A 22,588-nucleotide genomic window follows, 5' to 3' on the forward strand; every position below is an offset into this window, starting at 1 on the left:
GCCATGCCGACATCGGTAGTGACTACAATCTTGTTATAGCCAAGATTTCTTAAGCTGAGAAAAGGCCAAAATCAGTATTAGCAACAGCAGGCGATTTGATATCAGTAAGCTCAATGACCCATGTGTCAAAGAGTTTAACATCAAGCCCAGGGACCGATACAGCACACTTCAGAACGAGACAGCTATCACTATCGATCAATCCACCAAGCCATAAACGATGCAGCTGCAGAAGTCATAGGCTACAAGAGACGTGCGAAATCAGAATGATTATCCAAAGACACATGGACTACCATTGAAGAGATGAAACAACTAAAGAAGAACCTCTTAGATGCAAAGTCACCCAGATTGAAAGAAAGGGCAGCTGCCTTGTATAGAAAGAAAGATAAGGTAGTGAGGACGTAAGCAATGAGAGATAAGCGTCTCTATACGGAGCAACTCGCCGAGGAAGCACAGGAAGCCACTGAGAGAAAAGACAAGAAAACCGTCTACAAGATCACAAGGAAACTAAAAGAAGATCACGGCCCCCCACCAAGACCTCCCTGTTAAAATAGAAGATGAAGTTCAGCAGTAACAGATGAATTGACAAAACTAGACAGATAGAGAGAATATTTTGAGAAAAATCTGAACCGACCAGATCCATCGATACTCACTGACATTGATGAGGCAGAGACATACCTTGAGAGAGAAATGGGCTGCATTACGCTGAAATACTAGTAGGTGAAACATTTAATCCATAAATTTAAGAAATGGAAATGCCCAGGGAGAAGATGGTGTATGCTCGAAAATGATGAAATCAGAAGAAAGAAAAACACCTTACATGCTGTGGCGTATCCTCCAAGATAAATGGGACAAAGAGGATAACTCAGATGACTGGAAGAAGGAAGTGATAATCTAGCTGCCCAAGAAAGGTGACCTTGGAGACAACTGGCGTGGGATTACACTTCTCCCTCTAACCAGCAAGGTCTTCAGCCACATCATACTACAACGCATCACAGCTGTTGTAGATGACATACTTCGGCAGGAGAAGGACGGTTTCAGAAAAAGGAAATCTTGTAGACAGAGCTCCTCAATGCAACATATAACAAAATTAGATAGAAGGTCAACACCAAAAAGACATGTTTACGAGTAAAAAAAAAAAACCACTAACCGTAATCCAGTACTTACCAATGGCAAGCCATTAGAGGATGTTGAGGAGTTTATATACCTGGGTAGCAAGGTCACTACAACGAGCGACTGCGACAAGGAAGTTGACGCAAGGATTAGCAAGACAAACCAGGCTTTTGCAATGTTGAAACCCATATGGAGATCCACATCACTTAACATCCACACCAAGATGAGGATCTTCAACAGCAATTTCCTCATTGTCCTCTTGTATGGATCAGAGTGCTGAAAAACCTCTCTGGCGATTGAAAGAAAACTAGAAGTCTTCCAAACCAAAATTCTTAGACGTATTCTCAAAATCTTTTGGCCTAACACCATCTCAAATGAAGAATTATTGGAAAGAACTGGAATGCCTACAATATCGCAGAGCATCCAAATAAGACGCTGGCGATGGCTTGGTCATGTCCTGCGCATGCCTCTCAACTCACTGCCAAAGGTTGCCCTTAGATGGACACCCAGGGAAAAAGAAACAGGGACCCGCCAAAGGACAGATGGAGAAGAACTGTCCTGAAAAACCTGAAGAGCAGAGGTCTAACCATGGAGACAGCACCATGAGCAGCTGCAGACCGAGCCAGGTGGAAATTCCTCAAGCAACTGATGGCGCAGAGAGGATTGAGTGAGTTTCTGCGCGATATCTCGAGAAGCCTTTCAACTTTTGCAATGACAATTCAGGTCACAATTTCCTATGGCGAAAGGAAGACCCCTATTTGTTTTGAGGTCCAAAAGTCAAATTCATCAATTCTCTGTGTGTGTAAATTTTTCATTTCTGGGCCATTTCTCGGGTAGCTTTAGAGTTTTTGCAATTAAATTGTATATAATAACTCCTTATGGCTTCGCCCGTCCTTTTTAAAGTTCCCACACCCTCATTCGCCTCCCCCTTTCGATCCGTGCATGTTCTTCTTTCCAGAGGGGTGCACAGATTCTCCGAACTAACTTGGACAATAGTTGTGCCTCTTTTCAATGATGCACCACGTGTCTTTGGATAGCCATTCTGTTTTCACACTTCTGTTTGTAGCCTATCACTTTTGCAGCAGCATCAATCATGTCCTTGCGGAACTGGTCGAGAGTGATACACATGTAGCTGTCTCAGCAAGGATTACTCTGTATAGGTTCTTGACCGTTTGAATTTTCCAACGCTTGGGTCCCTGAACTGGGAACATTGATCCGCTTGCTGTTAGTAGTACTGATCATGACCTTCCTCATCTCAAGGCAAACCTTGGCTATAACAAGTGACTAGCGATGTGGTCAAAACGCATTGCTTTCACTGTAGAGAGTCCCTCTATTTACTGTTGATCATTAGGCGAGCGATCAGGCGGTGAATATCTGGTCGGATCAGAATCTTCTCAAAATATTCTCTCCATCTCCCTAGTTTTGTCAAATTCTTCTATTACTGCTGAACGATTTTCTATTTTTACAGGGAGGTCTTGGTGGGGGCCGTGATCGCCTCTTACCAGGTAGTTTCCTTGTGATCTTGTAGACGGTTTTCATGTCTTTTCTCTCAGTGGCTTCCTGTGCTTCCTCGGCAAGTTGCTCTGTATAGAGACGCTTATCTCTCCTTGCTTTCGTCCTCACTACCTTATCTTTCTTTCTATACAAGGCAGCTGCCCTTTCTTTCAATCTGGGTGACTTTGCATCTATGAGGTTCTTCTTTACTTGTTTCATCTCTTCAATGGTAGTCCATGTGTCTTTGGATAACCATTCCGATTTGGCACGTCTCTTGTAGCCTATGACTTCTGCAGCTGCATCGTTTATGTCTTGGTGGATTGATCGATAGTGATAGCTGTCTCGTTCTGAAGTGTGCTGTATCGGTCCCTGGGCTTGATGTTAAACTCTTCTTTGACACCTGGGTCATTGAGCTTACTGATATCAAATCGCATGCTGTTGCTAGTACTGATTTTGGCCTTTCTCAGCTTAAGACAATCTTGGCTATAACAAGATTGTGGCCACTACCGATGTCGGCATGGCGCATAGCTCGCATGTCCTGCAGAGAGTGCCTTCATTTACTGTTAATCAAAATGTGATCAATCTGACTTTTGGTGCGTCCATCTGGTGATGTCCAAGTTACCTTAATGTGGATGGTTTTATGAGCGAAGAGACTATCACCTATGACAAAGTCATTTTCCTCACATATGCTGATGAGCCTTTCGCCATTGTCTGTGAGGTTGCCCACTGCAGGTTCAGAGTTTTTCCCAGTTCCTGTCCATCTGACTACACTCATGGCCATCAGAGATACGTTATACTGTTTCATCTCATTTTTTGCTTGGGCAAGTCTTCAGGCTTGGTATAATGTCCGAACATTCCAACACCCAACTCGGATGTGGTGTTTCGGTGTCAGGAGATCTGCTATCGGGTCTAAAACCGTCATGATTCCGGTTGTATGGCCTGCTTCACTCCGTTCACCAGTTGAAATATAATTCATTGTAGCCGTTTCCGTGGCATGTGGTTTTTATGAGGTGGGGTTGCCAGCCCTACGCTCAACCCTACTCCTTTCTCATCTGGGCTTGGGACTGGCAATTGTGGAAAGGAAAGTGTTAAAACAGACATATTTTTTTTAATTTATGACCTTGAATTTTTTTCCCGAAAATCTGCAGGGTTCTTCCTTAAGCAATAGGAAGTTGTTGGGTAAAATTTCACTAATAAAGTTAAAAAGAAGCTCGAGAGAAATGCCTTTCGTGTGGAAACGGAAGTATTACAGACAGACAGAATTACAGTAAGAATTACAGACAGACAGACCGGAATTCATATCCCCCACTTTTAGCTGGGGACAAAAATGGAGAGAAGGTAAGGACGTGGAGAAATCATTTGTATATAAATGAACCATAAAAAACGATGTACTTAAAGTATTGTACTGTTGATGTCTTTTAATTGACATAATCTACAAATCAAGAAAGTATAATGTTTACATTAAACAAGTTGACAAATCGCAAGTCTACGAATTAAATGTGATCATTGACATAACTTGCACTTATATTTTACATTCTTCAAGTTATGTTGGATATTTTACAATTAACAAAGAAATTAAGGTTCAAAAGTGTACATTTTATACAGAATTGGCATTTTGAATCCGCTGGCTTTCTATAGGGATGTGGGTTCTGCCGAATCATTTTACAGCATTCTTCACAAAAAATGAATTAAAGGTCTATATTATATAAAATGATAATTACTTAATAATAATTAAGAAGACAATCCAATTTCCCTAGTACGTAGTTATCCTTTTCTTAGAAGCTCTGCACTGTTAAACAAGAGGCCCATGGGTCACATCGCTCACATGAGTAACTTGGGTGATGCAGTTCTTTACCAGTTTTCCCCTCTTGTTATACCCATTGTGGTCCCCTACCCTCTCCCCTGTCATGATTTTTATACTCTAGAATCTACACTACCTCAGGATGCTTCCACATAAGTTTCACCTCCACTGGCCTAGTGGTTCTTGAGAAGATTTTTAGAAATAGTTCCTATATATTTCTATGTAAAACTTGGATCCCTTATCGTGACCTCGCCCTACCCCGGGGGTCATGATTTTGAAATTTAGTTTCTACACAACATAGGGATGCTTCCACATAAGTTTCAGCTTCTCTGTCCCAGTGGTTCTTGAGGTGAAGATTTTTCCTATATATTTCTAATTTCTATGTAAACTTGGATTCCCTATTGTGACCCCGCCCTACTCCCGGAGGTCACCATTTTAACAATTTAAAATCTACACTACCCTAGGATGCTTCCACATAAGTTTCAGCTTTCCTGTTCCAGTGGTGTTTGAGAAGATTTTTTCTATATATTTCTATGTAAAATTTGGATTCCCTATTGTGGCCCCGCCCTATACTCCCGGAGGTCATGAACTTAGCAATTTAAAATCTAAACTACCCTAGTACTGCGTATGCTTCCACATAAGTTTCAGTTTTCTTGTCCCGGTGGTTTTTGAGGTGAAGATTTTTCCTATATATTTCTATGTAAAAATTGGATTCCCTATTGTGACCCCGCCCTTCCCCTAGGGGTCACCATTTTAACAATTTAGAATTTACACTACCCAAGGATGCTTCCACATAAGTTTCAGCTTTCCTGTCCCAGTGGTTCTTGAAAAAAGATTTTTAAAGATTTTTTCTATATATTTCTATGTAAAACTTGGATTCCCTTTTGTGGACCCGTCCTTCCCCTGGGGGTCATGGTTTTAACAATTTAAAATCTACACTACCCTAGGATGCTTCCACATACTTTTAACGTTTAAGCTTTCCTTTGGTCCAGTGGTTTTGAGAAGATTTTTTAATGACCCCACCCTGTTTTTGGCTTTTCTCGATTTTCTCCCCTTGTAAGGAGACTATAGGCCCCCCATTTTAACAATATTAACTCCCCTTTACCCAAGAATGCTTTGCACCAAGTTTAATTAAAATTGACCCTGTGGTTTTTGAGAAGTTGAAAATGTCAAAAGTTTACAGACGGACAGACGACGGACATCGACGGGTGATCAGAAAAGCTCACTTGAGCTTTCAGCTCAGGTGAGCTAAAAAAATAAGTGGAGGTATCACAAACGAAAGTAACAAATGTAACCCCACCACCCCCACTGCATATATATTCTGATGGTCATTCAGTTGATTGTTCCCGTTAATATTATACAATTATTGCTGGTTTTTGAGGTCAATACAATGATTTAGCCATCTGAGGAGTACAATATTCACCGAGCCCGAAGGGCAAGGTGAATATTGTACTTTGAAGATGGCTAAATCATTGTATTGACCGAAAAAAACCCAGCAATAATTGTTTTATTATATGATTCACTGATAAAATGATACAGCTCATTACTTGTTTGCATTTTATTTCGGGCTCGGTGAATATTGTACTTCTCAGATGGCTAAATCATTGTATTGACCGAAAAAACAGCAATAATTGTTTTATTATATGATTCACTGATAAAATGATACAGCTCATTACTTGTTTGCATTTTATTAAGTCCTAGCCAAATACAAGAGAGAAGCAGAATTAAAATGTGAATAAACCTTACAAGTCGTATCAATTTATTTGTTTTTTCATCAATTTTAGTTGCCATGAAAGAAATATATATTGTCAGTCATTTTTATAGGATAGTTTTTGAAAGGAAGAAGTATTATCAGGGAAAACTGACTGCCAAAAAGTAAAAATTGTTGTTCAGTAAAAGTGTTGGAGGGGGATCCCTGCATCCCCTCTTACCACCCTCACTCACCTAAAATATATATTCGCTTATGTTTTGTTCACATGAAAATAAAAATCATAGTTGTTTAAATAGCTTTCTGAAATAATTTGTATCAATTTGGAATTTCCCAATCTATTTTTAGATCAATGTAGAGGAAATAAATCCTTGTATTGACCTGGAACGTCACGTGCAGGTCAATACAACGTAATATTTTTCTAACATAGTTGGATCTCAGCCAATCAGAGAGATGGAAATTATTCAATCATATAATAATCTAGATTTATATTACTGTATAAATACCCTGTCAATTCGATGCACACATATACTTTGTCGTATAAGCACTATTGAGATATAAATGGGATATATTTTCACTGGGACATTGTGCGCAGCAACGGACACTCTGATGTATGTATTCTTAGATTCTTGCTAAGTTTGTACTTTATGTTTCATATACTTATTATATATTACTGTAAATAAATTATTGTTAAGTTTATTTAAATTGTGTTATTGATCTTTGCTGGCATTTAGGGTAATTCTGACCCATAACACAAGCACAGAACCAGAATGTGGGAAATGGAAAGTCATATGCATAGGGTAGTTGGATCGGCAGACTTTTCTACAATAGAAAGCAGAAAAAGTGTTTCCAGGTGACAATTAAAATATCTTCATTAAAGATGATTCAGTTGAAAATCAAATTACTGTTAAATCACTTTAGGTCAGTAGTCACTGTAAATGCCATGACACTTGGTACGTGTATTTCTACACGTACCATATCGATCCCTCATCTTTATGAACTTGCGTTTTATATTCCAAGAACACACTATCTCGTTCCTACTCTATCTAAAACCGACTTTGCATCTCTCTTTCGTTATAATTATATTTCCCCCTAGGGGAATCAAAATTTCAATATTATTAGATTAAGGAACATCTGTAACAATCAATAATATTGTTTTTACTCTGTTTCTTACACGTCATGTGGAATCGCTGCTTCATAAAATATTTTGCAAAGAAGAATATATAGCTTGTAATACAAAAGTTTCTTATTTCTTTAAAAGTTGTTGTTTATTTTAGTTTGAATACAAGCATATTCAGATTTTTTATGTGTGTAAAATAATTGTACTAAAAGTAATTTATTACGGTTTAAAATCTTTAATAGACAGGTGAAAAATAACTATTTTTTCTTGAGCAAAGGGAGGTAACTCTGAAATTCCTTCTAAAGCGTGCACCTGCAATTTATTCACTAAAAATGCGATTGCTTGAAAGCACAGTGTAATATTTTTCACTATGAAACTCATATGAAAGGGATTTTTCACTGTGAAAAAAATAAAACATGTGGCATAGTTTGAGATTTTCATGCCCTTCACAAAGTGTTATATCTAAGTTTGTTGTTATATAAAATAATGAATTGGTGAAATATACTATCCTGACAAAAACCACATTTAAATAACAATTCTAAATTTCATAGTTGCTAAGCTTTGATATAACAGCCTACATTATACTGGAATAACTGCAACAAAGGAAGAAGATGCAATGCACAAAAATTCAATGTTTTGTGGTTTTATGGTTGGATATGAAATTTATTTTTACTGGTGGGCAAGATTTTTATAGTTATATTTTACACTCATGAAAATATTTTGAAAAATTCTATCACAATTTACACTCTTGAAATAAATTCCATATCTAACATTGACCTGATGATCTTCAATATATTTTTTTAATATAGGTATATTACATAAAAGAAATATATTAAGTGATTTTTTTTTCAATTTTAATATCATCATTAACATATTAAAATACAATGAAAATATTGAAGCATACATCATTTATAATTTCATTGTTACATGTATTACTGTCCCAAAAACTCGTGATATACTACACCAGACAGTGAGATAAATGAATCACCTTTGTAGAGCTCATACAGTACAATCGGTTAATCAGACCTGCAGAGGTTTATACATCTTTCAATCTTCAAAATACACATTGTTTAAATTGCTTTTATACACCTTCAATAACCCACAAACTCTAGAAGTCATTTTCCGTTAATTTAAAATCACTTTCAAATCATTTTTCCCATTGTACATAGACAATATACATGTAGTGCCAATGTAACACCAAAAAAAAAAACAAAAAAAAAAAAAAAAAGAAATACATAATTTACACGTAGTTCATACGTACACTCAATTTATAGATTATTAAATTTCTTACTTTGGGATAAATATTTACAATGTAGCATTTAAACTTCTTTTCATACATCAATACCTTTTAAAAGCAAAGAAGAAATAAATGAATTACTCAGTATATGCTCAATTTCTACAAATGTATTTTCAACAGTTTCCAGAACCAATTCTCAGGATGGTGAAAAACTAGTGATATTCATATCAGAAAAATTGTCAACCCTACAAATATTACAACTACTAGAAGAATATCATTATGCTGTTTCCTGAAAAAAGTGCTTTAACACAGAAAATGACTGTATGCCAACATGGTAATTGTCAATAAAGAAAATTGAACTGAAAATATAGGAGCAGTCAGAAAGCATTACAAACGACTTAATGGCCAGAAACTTAGCACTGCAAGCCTAAAATCAAAAGCTAACAATACTAACAGGCTTGAAAAGATGGAGATGGAATAGATTATCACATATAATAAATTACTGTAACTTCATTTGATTAACCTACACCGGTACTAATGAATACCAATAATTTATTAGCAAAATCTAAAACCTGCCTACATTTGCCTTTATTTACATGTACCTATACTTGCCTATATTTGCCTTTTGCCAAAACTTACATATGTTTGAGAGGAGGGTGAGCTTTACTCTTTTTTAAATTCTCACTCTGATTTGGTTAACAATGATAAACAAAAGAAGACAGGGAAATATTACCCCTACAAATAAAATTCTGTGTGAAAAATATCCACAATGTGTTCTTTTCAACTTTCATTATCACAAAACATACACATGTACAGTACATGTACTTAAACTTTCATATACACCCTTCAGACAATTCACCACTAAACATAAAAATACAACAACTTGTATGTACTTTACTGAATTTATAGACTTGCTAAGGCATTCTTACAGAACTTATACACCATTTATCAGATAACCTATTCCTTGTGAACACTTTAATCATATACAACAATGAATAACATAATAATATTACTTCAATATCAGCATAGATCAGACCGACCACTGCCTCCTACAGCAGATTACATTCCTTTTGCTTTCATTGTCCACCCTGGAACTTACACCGGATTTGTTTATGATATATCATCTGAATTAAGTCGAGGCATTTTAGATGACGAACTGCTTTCTGTGGAATCTAGGCTGGAGCGGCTGTAGTCTCGCTTTTTATTCTGATTCTACAGTAACAAATTTTCATAATAATGGCTACCATTTATCAATGATAGTAAATAAATAAAACAAAGAGAATGCCTATATATCAGAGCATTTATAATTCATCAATATAGAATATGCAAATTAGTAGAAAATTGTTGCATATGATACATGTATTTATATGTTTTTTTTCTTGAATGGTTTAAAAAATTCAAACAAATTTTACTTTTATAACTGACCTTTTTATCCCACTGCTGATGTAAATATCGTAACAAAATATTGGTCTTTTCTGTTGTAATAACTGTATAAAATTAACAGATAGTAATTAGTTCAAGTTGTATTAAACATGAAAGCTAAAGATATCAGAGTTTTATTTTTTTTAATGCTGTTATTTAAGTTCTATGAATTTTAAATGTAAGATAAAATGTACAGATTTATGCTATCAAAATGATGTCAAATCTTCCACTAGTCTAAATGATAGTCAAATTTACGACCATCCTCCTACAACTTCAAAAGTATTATTTGGGGTTGAAATACTGACTATAACCCCCGCTTTTTGTATTGTGACTTGTGCAAAAAGCAGGGTTAAAAGTCAGAGGAATCTCGGATTAATATTCGTAATATTCAGTTGTTAAGATTGAAATTTATTTATCTACCAAGTAGAGTTTATAGACTTAACCCTTGGTTTAGGGAGAACAGACAGACATGTCAAAAACCAGATTTCTGATACCAGTAGCCTGAGGCCAGTATTTTCAGTTTTATACTTTTACAGAGAACTGAATAATCGTTCACAGGTAATTTACCTTGTTCTGAGGGGTGGTCCACTGTTGGAATATACACTGCTGGTTTTCTCATCTGTTTAAAAGGTAAACAAAACATGATCAGGTACATTGTGAAGCACATGATTAGCCTGTGGCTGCAACATCAATTGTCTCCTTGTTACAGAGGCTCACAGTTATACTTTTTGGAAGGCCAATATTTCATTTTGACAAAATTTCACTGTTAGGCCATAATAAATAAATTGCTAGATTCTCATCCGAATTTTTTTTTTTAAAAACTGGGCGGGCGGGCGGCTTTTATTTTATATTTTTTATTTTTTCAATTTTGCAGATTTTTTATTGACCTAATCAATTGGTGTAATTTTATCTACAAGACCAGAATAAAAGTCATAGTAAAGGTTCCGTTATCTCTTACTTCACATCATCGCCAATCTTTTTCAACCAATGACCCTTCTTTAAAATAAATACGCATGTATTGCAGGAATTACCATCTTTTCAGCTGTCAAAATTATGTTGACATTCGCGGGATTTAAAACGAAAGTAGAATGATTGCATTAATTTTAGTGGATCCCCATCAGAATTAAGACGAAGAAAAACAGAAATAAAAAAAATCGACAATTTTTGGGGCCCTTCACCCATAGATGCTTTGTGCCAAATATTTTTATTATGGCCTTACATATAGATAGTGAAATGTTTCTATAAAATTTCTAATAAAACAAGTGCTGACACAAATATCTTAAGATCAAATTGCATTTGAAGAAACTAAAAGCCTATCCAAAATAGACTTATGTCTTTTCTATCTAAATTTAAAATTATTTTCATCTTTGCTAGGTTTTTTACCCAAAATCTACTATTTATAACTTTTTAATGCAATACACATTTTATTTTTAAGAAGATTAAACTCCTTTAACTCATTTTCAATTAACATCCATCCAGCTTAATGTTCTAAACAAGACATTCAGCTAGTTCAGTCCTGTCACACACACAGACTGAACACAGGTGCTTGTTTCATACAGTACGTTAGTTTTCTACTATATAATAGTAGAAAACTAACGTACTGTATGAAACAAGCGCCTGTGAGACTGAAGTTAAAATCAAAGGACTGAAAGCAAGCTTGTATGGCCACAACAGGGTCTCTTGTGGAAGTATATTGCTAAAGATGCCTTTGTCAGTGATTTAATAATAATATCTGTTGTAAAAAGATTTCATTAGAAAATAAAATAGTGAGGAATTCGTTGCTAGCTGCCATTTACATAACTACTTCCCATATGTATTGAATACATATGTATTGAATAAGTAATTCATACTGAAAAGTTAAATTATATTTTTACATAATATTGTGATTTTTGACACTTTCCAATAGTCATAAATTAGATGAATGCAGTTTAGGCCCAACAATAATCAAAAATATCTAATATTTTCCTCAGAAATAGACTGATGTTTTCCTGGCTTTTTGAAGGTTTTGATATTTTATATGCCAGGAAAACGACAGAACTGGGGCTATTAAGAAAACTGGGAAATTTTGCCTTCTCCAACCGCAGATAATTTTCGATAATTGTGAACCGAACTAAATGCTGAAATCAGAATTTATCAAGAGCACAACATTTCTAATACTTACCAACATCAACAAAAAAGAAAATATTAATCCACATTTCGATACGGGACTTAAGGGGGGACCTATGTCCGAAAAGTCTTTGTGTGAAATTTTCAAAAATTATTGACATTTTTTTATGACCACTTGCTTTTAATTTTTAGGTATTAAAAACAATACCTTTATGTGCTTATTTTTACACAGGAGCACGTGCAAATAACAGTGTGAAATGCTAAAAATAGATTATTACCAGTACATTCTTGTTTTACTCCAAATATGCGCTAGAGGAAAAAAGAACCAAAAATATCAAATCACAATCGTAAATGAACATGTATTTAATTTATATACTTGTATCTTTAAAATGAAGGCAAATTCATTGTAATTTCTCGCATGAAAAATTATAAAGGAGCACAATGGAATATACCCCGTTTTTCATCTGTTTAAAATTTTTTACAAAACATGCACAACAGGTAATATCTGAAGCAAAAGTCTTTGTGTGAAAATGTTGTAATTAATATTTTTTACAGAGGCTCACCCCTCTCTTTTTTGGAAGAAAAAATATACCTTTATGATATAATAAACAAAATTTCACTGTTACATATTTATTTGAAATGTTTCTGTCATAAACAATTTCTAATAAAAAAGTGTTAGACACAAACATCTGAATATAAATTATTTTGCAAAAAACGAGTATTTTGTTTTGATAAGAAATAATTTAAACAGATAAACTCTTTTCTCTTTTCATTCTAAATTTAAAATTGTTTTCATCCAACAGGTTTTAGAACCCAAGGAATGACATAATACTTTTAAATGCTACATACACATATAAATCAATAAAATATAGGTACAACTCATTTTTAATTTCTTTTCAATTTTATCCAGAAAATACAATTAATGGTTATCATAAAATTAAACATATTTCCTGATCACACACTGTCTTTGCTGAATTTTATCTTATAAATTTTGCATTTTTATATCAGCTATATATGGAGGTATAGAAAACTGAAATTGCTATGAATTATCAACCAAAGGAAGAGAACTGAATATTACAAACTCCATAAATCAAATAAAACTGTTATAAATGATGAAAAAAAATCTCCTTTTGTAAACTGTATATTGATTAATAACAATGTTATTAATAATCACAGTTGCAAAAGTCAGCGGGAAAATAAAAACGAGGCTATTGTGCGTGCCATTTATATACGCTACTTCCCACAACTAGAACATATAGGCCCCCTTAACAGGTCAAGATCTAGTAAATGGAACAACTTTTTGGTGCTAGATCCATTAGACGTCATAATCACTTTCATGCTCTTTGTGTGGAAAATACTTTATGTATTGAATAGAATTATGTGAAAATAAAGTATTTTCATGGAATTCAATTTGAAATCACTTTCCAATAGTCATAATATTAAATTTAACATTATTTAAAAGAATAATCAAAAACATACAAATACCGTTTTCTGAAAGACTGTAGGCATTCTGGATACATTTTGTTTGTGTGATATGGAAAAAATGCCATATTCACGACAAATTTTCTAATTTTTCATTGAAAATGACAGTTTAAAATATGGCTTTTCATTTTATTTCTTACAAATTGTGAACCGAACACCTTTGCTGCAAGCTAAAGTCATAAAGCATCAATAAAAGGTTTCATTTCTTGAATTTGATAAATCTGTAGGCACCCTTCATTTACTAGATCTTGACCTTAAATGATTTTAACATACATGATATGAAGACTAATCTTGCAAGTCTGATAAAATGATTTTATCAGATTGTACATTTTATAAATGAACCATAAAAAACGATGATAGTAAGTACGAAAGTTATTGTACTATTGATAACTTGTGAGTTCGACTTTTCATTCTGTTAGCAAGTATCTAAAATCAACCTGAGAATGCCGCCTCCCGTTGGAGGCGGTGAATTCCCAGTTTTCGTAATGGCACGTAAAATTTCAAAATGTAAAAAAGCCAGGACAACGTTAAATATTTCGGACTAAAAATATTGCATCAATATTCCATCAATAAAGACCACTGATAAAATTTAGAACTGTGGGGAAACAATCATGATACCACCATCAACTTATCATGTAGAAACTTGTATGTTTAGTACTTACATTTGATCTACAACTGGAATCTGTGTGGAACCTTGTAAAATTATCCTCGTTATGACTAGGCAATTCTTTTAGAAAGTCAGCCTAAAGAAAAAATCAGCTTTAAAAAATCGAGGAAATTCGAGCAGCTGTTTTAATGTTTTTTTAAGAGACATCAGAATTAAATGAGTATTTACCATTTTCATTTGATACTAAATTTTTGGGCAAATTTTATTCCACAATAGATATATTATTATAATTAGGATTTTTTTTTTCTTTCAATATTATATGATTGATCATTCTAACATGTTTAAATGCTGTTGCTTCTATCTAGCTGATGCCATTTTCATCTTCAAAAAATGGCTATTTATTACCTTCAGTCAATTGTAAAATTCTATAAACGTTTCAGTTATATGTATGTATAATTCTAAAAGAATTTTAATCACCCAAATTTTGGCTGAAATGGAAAACTTTAACTTACCATCTTAGCTTCGTCTACTTTTTGACGTTTTACAAATAACCTTTAAAACCCAAAACTGAACCAAATCCGAACAAGTAATGACATTTTTTCCGGAATAAATTCTTCCGTTCCATACACGTGAAATATAAATAAACAAAATGTCGGACGATGAGTGCATGTACGACGATGAAGAGTATGACTTGGTAAAATCTTTATGAGCTTGTTTATACAACATAAGGTTTTTAAAAAAAATATGATAAATGATAAGTATTTTTAATGCAAGCTTGTTCACATGGATTTGTTTAACATGCCAATAAAGATTGTGTAAATAATTAAAACAGGAGCAATTTTTTAAAAATCGAATTTTACATTTTGAGTTTTCTTATTAACAAGATGTAGACAGATAAAATTTTTATCAACAATAATTTATTTTTCATGCATTAATCGCGTTGCATCAATAATACTTTTGGAATACGTTTCATCTATTTCACAAAAAAATCTAAGCAATGTTAGCATATATTTTGCTGTCTATAGTCATTTCTAGACATGTCGAAATTTTTTAATCGCTGTCAGACATTTGGTCTGACACAGTCGAATGTTTTGTCGGACCAGTCAAACTTTTGTCAGACCACATACTTGTACGTCATTTTGATGCTGGTAAAATCATATGAATAAAATCACCAAAATGTCCTTTATTATTTTCAATGGCCTTCAATCTAACAAGTTTCCTTTCTTGGGATAGAGTCTTTAACATAGACATAAATGACAAGTTTTATGACTTTGCTATAACAAATTTACATAGCTATCGTCAACATGCTGCGTACGCGGCCATTTTTTTTTCTGTGTTTGTGACCTTAAACTACGCATCCCGATCCCGATCTTTATTAAATTTTCATTATGCTCATTTTTTTTCAAACGGTCATCTGGACCGACGTTTTCTTAAATGTTATCGGTCCAGACAAATTTTTACCGGCCTTGCCGACAGGACCGACGGATTTCGACAAGTCTGCATTTCATTATTGCAAGTCATATTTAGAGAAATTTCTGTGAAGAATGTATACAGAGTATGCTAGCATTTTGAGAGGACATGACCCACGGCACATTGTAAATGCCGGGGACTTTTGTGTTTGTGATATCACAATATATATTTTAATTCCCACCTCTCCATTCTGAACGACATCACATACATTTGACACACACACGTACATGTGATATGTACCTGCTGTACACAAAATGTCACATTTTACTGCATTCACAGGTTTATGACATAACATCAAAATTCATGGGAAATGAAAATATTTGCTGTATATTGAATTTTTTTTTTGACTGGAAACCGCCAGTTTTATTTAATTCTCGCTCTAACGACATCAGAAATTTTGTCTGATGCATGACTTACTGCGCTTGGTTAAATATAGTTTATCATCACACATCATGTGCTTGATATGATTCATAATGATAAAAATATCTATCTATAGGAGTATTCCGAGGAAAGCAACTCAGAACCAGACGTCGATCTAGAGAACCAGTATTACAATTCTAAAGCACTCAAGGAAGATGATCCTCGAAGTGCCCTGGAAAGTTTTCAAAAGGTACATAAAAACTGTGTGATATACAGCGGAAAAATGGCAGATGTGATTTGAGAGTTATCATGATTGCAACATAAAAGACACCCAAATGCAACCAAAACAAAACAAATGCTTTCCTTTAGAACTTTGTTAACTGTCCTTTGGATCTAATATATGCCATGATGCATTTGGGATGGATTTCACCAATTTTAACATTCAAACCTTCCCTAAATGCCCAATGTATTACCTTAAATTGGCATAAAATGTCCCTGATTATTGTATTAAATTGCATATACATAGGACTTATTCTATTGTAAACAAAAGGACATTTTAAGGATGGTTGATACATGTTTATTTAAAAAAAATACCAAAAATAAAAACGATGAATCTTTTTTTAATTGTCATGAGTAATCTAGATTGATAAGTTTAGATGCATAAAATTTCATTTTCCATTAAGAATTTCTAAATGTCCAATAAGGTAAAAAAAAGTCATATAGGTTAATAACAAAAAGGAAGTATTTGATCATTACAGAAAATGTACAATTCTGTAGCATTTCAGTTATAGTCATAAATTTACCACTTCAGGGATTGATCCTCAATGTGTATTTTCTACATTGCCCAGATCAATACAATGCAATAAGAATGCTCTACAATCTACTTCATGTATGCTCTGATGAATAATGTTTTATTAAATTTTCTGATCATGGAAAAAATATGATTTAATTGATATGTGAATGGATGGACAGGTACTTTGTCTTCCTATTTTATAATTATATTATTGGGTTACACTTACAGTAAATTTGTTGACTTTCGTTTAGGTTTTAGAATTAGAAGGGAAAGATAAAGGTGAATGGGGCTTCAAGGCATTAAAGCAGATGATCAAAATCAACTTCAAATTGGTAAGTAAATTACTAGCATCTTTCCCGGGAACACTTTTATATGCAGAATAGTCTAGTACACAATATTGTAAAAAGCAATTTTTCACTGCAGTTTTATCTTTAAAAATCAGAAAAATTAGAACACACATGTATATATATTTATTAATAAAGAAATGAACAAAAGAAGGACAGAAAACAGAGAATTTAGAAGAGTGACAGTGTTTTGAAGGAAATGTAGAGGTTAACATTATGTCATATAATATTAATTAATATGTAAATTATAATTATATACAAATACAAAAAATGATATTTATGTGGTATGGCAGAGAAGAATTTCTTGGATTTGCATGGAATTGAAAATCACAAATGGAGTATTACGTTAATATCCCTACAGTGTTAAATTATTACATTGTATAATTTACAGGGGAATTTTCCCGAGATGATGAAGCGATATAAACAGTTGCTTACCTACATCAAATCTGCAGTGACAAGGAACTACTCGGAAAAATCCATAAACTCCATCCTGGATTATATCTCCACGTCCAAACAGGTTATTTAGAAAAATTCATTTTAGTTGAATTTTATAACAATGTCATGTAAATGCACATACCTTATAAATTTACCATCAGCATCTCATGAAGTCTGGAAAACATGTACTTTACACACTTTCCACTTCTGCTCAGTTTCCAGATTTTTTTTTTATATTCAACAGATGGAACTCCTACAGAATTTCTATGAAACAACGCTAGATGCACTTAAGGAGGCTAAAAATGAGAGACTATGGTTCAAAACTAACACGAAGCTGGGAAAGCTGTACTTTGATAGGGGAGACTACCAAAAGTTACAGAAAATCCTAAAGCAGCTTCATCAGTCCTGTCAGGTACTGCTACCAGTGTAACACTCTCTGTTCCTGTTAGAGAGGAGTCTAAAAATAGAGGAAGTCTCCAAATTTGTTTCATGTTTCTAAATGTACTCTTTATGAATGAAAATTTGAAAACTTTTGTAAAATAAAAAAAAATAGGGGGGCTAAAGACTGTTATTAGATACAGAGAAGCTAGAAAATAAAAGAATCACCTGATTACTATTGCAAGTGATGTAATGGCTGCACATTTACTGAAAGTGCTAAACCAAAGGGAAATCAAGACACAGCCGGATGCATGGAAGCACATGTTATAAAGCCAGGTCGTTCACTGGTCAGCAGCATAAGACATACATAAATATTTGGTCATTAAATTGGTCTGTTAAATTCTTCACCACAGGTACATGGTCATGTAGTGATAGGCAAGGGGAGTAAAGACTTGTAATTTTCATAGTCAGCTGGGCTTTACCTCATTAGGTACCTGGTGACTACATGGCATTGTTACTACAAACACATTAGTCTACAGTGTAAACATACCCCACTGTTTTGTAGACCGATGATGGTGAGGATGATCTGAAGAAAGGCACTCAGCTGTTGGAGATTTACGCTCTGGAAATCCAGATGTACACAGCCCAGAAAAACAACAAAAAGTTAAAGGTAGGACTCAGTCTATCAGTGTAATGTAAAATTATGTCTCCTCTTTATCGTAAATATTCATTCTCTGCAATTTATTATAAACTATTTCAATTACAGACCCTGTATGAACAGTCTCTCCACATAAAATCTGCGATCCCCCACCCACTTATCATGGGAGTGATTAGAGGTGAGAATGTGTTAGAAATATGAAACTTAATCTGTACAAAATTATGATAATGTATATTGTATTAGCATATAAAGGTGATTTTTTAAAAAAAGATATTGTTTATACATATCTGATTTTTTTTTTCAGAATGTGGGGGGAAAATGCACCTAAGAGAGGGGGAATATGAAAAAGCTCACACAGACTTCTTTGAGGCCTTTAAGAATTACGATGAATCGGGAAGTCCAAGGTAAAGTGTGACCAGAGTAGATAATTCTCTACAGTACTGTATCTATGAGGATCCTGGATGTTATAATGTGTTTTGTGTGAAAGATATCTCATAAATAAACATGATGATATTTTATGTCAACTCTTTTACTGATATTCTCTTTCAGATAAGTTCTTGTAGAAATAAGTCCATTAATGTAGATATACAATGGTGTGAAATATGGCTTTTATTCAGAATTAAACTTTTCTTTTACATAATTCATTTCAGTTTACAGGTCATCTAATTTGTCATGTTCATATGTTGTTGTCATATGTTGTCTTTTATGTATCATGATATAATCATTTGCTGGTTTATTTGTATCATCACAATAAGTCATAATGGAGAGATAGTCTAATATTATATTGTAGCAAACTATAAATTTTGATTGAATTTAAAATTAACAGTAAAGTCTACAAATTTAAGCACTTAGAAATAACTTATACTAGTGACAGCCAAAGAGATAACTGAAAAGATAATCTGTTTTATAGTCAATAAATGAACTTAATTATTAGTTATTGAACTACCTGATTTTGTTTGCAGGAGGACAACTTGTCTGAAATACTTAGTGCTGGCAAACATGTTAATGAAGTCAGGAATCAACCCTTTTGATTCACAAGAAACAAAACCATACAAAAATGACCCAGAAATCTTAGCAATGACTAATTTAGTGAGGTAAGAAACAAAGCCATACAAAAATGATACATCAATCTAAGTTATAACTTAGGTTGGGTTAAAAAGCAAAACCTTGCAATAATGTCCCAGGAATCATAGCTAGTGAATAGTGAGATACATAACAAAACCCCTTTAAAAATTCAAATATCTATAAGCTAAGCCAGAGATTTACTGGGGTTAGAAACAAAACCCTACAAAACTGACCCTAAAATTCTAGATTTATATAACTACTAAAGTAATTTTAAAGGGAAGTAAGAAACAAAGTCCTACAAAAATGATCCAGAAATCTTAGCCATGGCTAATTATACCCCACGCAACTAGTTGTGTGAGGTATAATGTTTTTGACCAGTCCGTGAGTCAGTCAGTCAGCAGTCAGTCAGTCCTGTTTTTTTGTCAGCTCAACTCCTCATAAACCGCTGCACAGAATTTCGTCAAACTTTGCAGGTATTTAGGACACAATGTGTAGATGTGCATATCACCAGGAAATTCCAATTCCATTATTTTTTGCAGGAATTTCCGCACTTTTTAACTTAGGCATTTGGCCATACCTTGAATATATAGATGAACAGTTTGTCAGCGCAACTCCTCATAAACCGCTGCACAGAATTTCGTCAAACTTTGCAGGTATTTAGGACACAATGTGTAGATGTGCATATTACCAGGAAATTTTGATTCCTATATTATCCCAGGAATTTCTGCACTTTTTAACTTAGGCATTTGGCCATACCTTGAATATAGTGATGAACAGTTTGTCAGCGCAACTCCTCATAAACTGCTGCACAGAATTTTGTCAAACTTTGCAGATATTTGGGACACAATGTGTAGATGTGCATATTACCAGGAAATTTCGATTACTTTATTTTTTTCCGGGAATTTCCACACTAAAAACTTAGGTTTTGGCCATAGCTTTATATAGAGATAAATAGTTTGTCAGCGCAACTCCTCATAAACTGGTGCACAGAATATACACAATGTATAGATGTGCATATTACCAGGAAATTCCGATTCCTTTATTTTTTTCTAGAATTTTCACACTTTTCAACTTAGAGTTTTGGCCATACCTTGAATATAGAGATGAACATTTTGTCAGCGCAACTCCTCATAAACCGCTGCACAGATTTTCGTCAAACTTTGGAGATATTTAGGACACAGTGTGTAGATGTGCATATTACCAGGAAATTCCGATTCCTTTATTTTTCTGGGAATTTTGGCACTTTTCAAATTAGATTTTTGGCCATACCTTGAATATAGAAATGAACATTTTGTCAGCTCAATTCCTCATAAACTGCTGCACAGAATTTCATCAAACTTTACTTTAAACATATTTTATTGAGTATAATTCAATCAGGATTGGGCAACAGGCAATGCCTATGTACACCCTCTCCTTGTATAATTGGTCAAGATACAAATTAGTAGGAAATAATACATGAACATGATAATCAATAAAATTATAATGAAAAATAAAGATTCAATTATAATGAAAAATAAAGATTTTTCATCAAACTTTGCAGATATTTAGGACACAATTTGTAGATGTGCATATTACCGGGAAATTCTGATTCTTTCATTTTTTCTGGGATTTTCAGCACTTTGAGTTTTGGGGGACCGTGGGGTATGTGAGCTTGCTCACTTTTTCTTTCATTAAGTGAGGTTACTGTTGTTCCCTATGTCATAAATTCGAATTTTTAGATAATTGTTGTTGATGATAAAGAGTTAATGAGTTTCTTTATTTAGAAGAAAAATAAAATAATTTGCAATTATATAAATTATGATGTTTTATTGTGTTCCAATATTTTTGTGTTGTAGCTCCTACCAAAATAATGATATTAATGAATTTGAGAAAATTCTAAAAACAAATAGGAGAAACATCATGGAAGACCCCTTTATAAGGGAACACATAGAGGGTAAGAATATATACATACTGTAAATCACTTTTTATTCGCGAGAACTTTATTTTCGCGTAATTTACGCGAGACGATATGCTCGCGAAAATTTCATTCTCGCGTTTAATAGTATTCCTTAAGATTATATAGAGCAATGACCATAATTCGTGAAAATTTTGTCTCGCTAATAAAGAGTCAATGACTATCTCGCGAAAATAAGGTGTCGCGAAAATTAAGTGATCTACAGTACTATATTCAAGGGTACATGTATATCTAATTAACAAGCAAAGAATAATACTTCTTGCCAACTATAAGTACATGTACATATAAATTACATTGTTATTTTCAGAGCACAAGGAAGAGTACATAATGATATCTCTATTTGTTTCTTTCATCTAGATTTACTTAGGAATATTAGAACACAAGTGCTAATTAAGTTGATTAAACCTTACACAAGGATTCATATTCCTTTCATATCAAAGGTAAGTAATGCATGTCTTGTAAATGTCCATCTTGAAAAAAAGACTATGTTCAGACAAAAGTACTGAATGTTTGAAAGTTAGTCTTTATATTTGTATTATGTAGCCCTTTACCAAAACCTTTCCAAAATCAATTCTGTGTAATGTTTTAACAGGAGCTGAATATTGACCCAACAGAAGTGGAAAACCTTCTAGTGTCTTGTATTCTTGATAGGTAAGATTGTGTTATAGGATGGGAAGTGGAAAACCTTCTAGTGTCTTGTATTCTTGATAGGTAATATTGCGTAATAGGGTGGGGCCATAGTCTACGATCAAAGTTTACATTATTTGAACATACAGGGGAAAAAATCTGCTAGGAATTATGGTTGGAATGTAGTGACCCAGCTGAGCATTGTAGCCCATGGGCCTATCATTTCTTCTTATTTTTAATGTGCCATTATTAATCATTATTTTCATGATTATGTCGTTTGTTTCAGTGCTATCCATGGCCGAATTGACCAGGTAAATCAGGTTCTGGAGCTGGACAGAGAAAACACAGGTACGGCCAGGTACAATGCCATGGACAAGTGGACAGCCCAGCTACAGAGCTTACACCTGGCTGTCGTCA

At 33.9% G+C, this 22,588-nt stretch overlaps 2 protein-coding genes across 2 annotated transcripts in view; one reads left to right on the plus strand and one right to left on the minus strand.

Moving 5' to 3' along the window:
- Window positions 1–8,475: 8,475 nt before the first annotated feature.
- Window positions 8,476–14,671, minus strand: LOC134278039 (DET1- and DDB1-associated protein 1-like). The gene is made up of 5 exons (XM_062760355.1): window positions 14,600–14,671; window positions 14,143–14,223; window positions 10,460–10,511; window positions 9,896–9,957; window positions 8,476–9,682 (listed from the first exon to the last, which is right to left on the minus strand). The coding sequence occupies exons 1-5, from the start codon at window positions 14,600–14,602 to the stop codon at window positions 9,581–9,583; spliced, it is 300 nt and encodes a 99-aa protein (XP_062616339.1). The 5' UTR covers window positions 14,603–14,671; the 3' UTR covers window positions 8,476–9,580.
- A 26-nt stretch (window positions 14,672–14,697) lies between these two features.
- LOC134278038 (COP9 signalosome complex subunit 2) overlaps window positions 14,698–22,588 on the plus strand; it is an 8,415-nt gene continuing 524 nt past the window's right edge. The window contains exons 1-13 of the mRNA XM_062760354.1: window positions 14,698–14,781; window positions 16,054–16,167; window positions 16,962–17,042; window positions 17,446–17,571; window positions 17,734–17,901; window positions 18,433–18,537; window positions 18,634–18,703; window positions 18,830–18,929; window positions 19,488–19,619; window positions 21,426–21,523; window positions 21,902–21,984; window positions 22,137–22,195; window positions 22,458–22,588. The exon at window positions 22,458–22,588 is cut by the window's right edge and continues 524 nt beyond it. Coding sequence (XP_062616338.1) covers window positions 14,737–14,781; window positions 16,054–16,167; window positions 16,962–17,042; window positions 17,446–17,571; window positions 17,734–17,901; window positions 18,433–18,537; window positions 18,634–18,703; window positions 18,830–18,929; window positions 19,488–19,619; window positions 21,426–21,523; window positions 21,902–21,984; window positions 22,137–22,195; window positions 22,458–22,588 — 1,312 coding nt within the window. The 5' untranslated portion in view covers window positions 14,698–14,736. The remainder of the gene's footprint in view (window positions 14,782–16,053; window positions 16,168–16,961; window positions 17,043–17,445; window positions 17,572–17,733; window positions 17,902–18,432; window positions 18,538–18,633; window positions 18,704–18,829; window positions 18,930–19,487; window positions 19,620–21,425; window positions 21,524–21,901; window positions 21,985–22,136; window positions 22,196–22,457) is intronic.

Source organism: Saccostrea cucullata, unplaced genomic scaffold (genome assembly GCF_032062105.1).
Source record: "Saccostrea cucullata isolate Sc308-1 unplaced genomic scaffold, CSIRO_AGI_Scuc_v1 ctg390, whole genome shotgun sequence".
Classification (NCBI taxonomy): Eukaryota; Metazoa; Mollusca; class Bivalvia; order Ostreida; family Ostreidae; genus Saccostrea; species Saccostrea cuccullata.

What these genes read in the sequence shown, in the direction of transcription:
- LOC134278039 (XM_062760355.1), bottom strand. An exon ending in GGACCACCCCTCAGAACAAG is followed by an intron (nt 9,958 to 10,459) that starts GTAAATTACCTG and finishes AATTTTATACAG; the next exon opens with TTATTACAACAGAAAAGACC. An exon ending in ATCAGCAGTGGGATAAAAAG is followed by an intron (nt 9,683 to 9,895) that starts GTCAGTTATAAA and finishes TTGTTACTGTAG; the next exon opens with AATCAGAATAAAAAGCGAGA.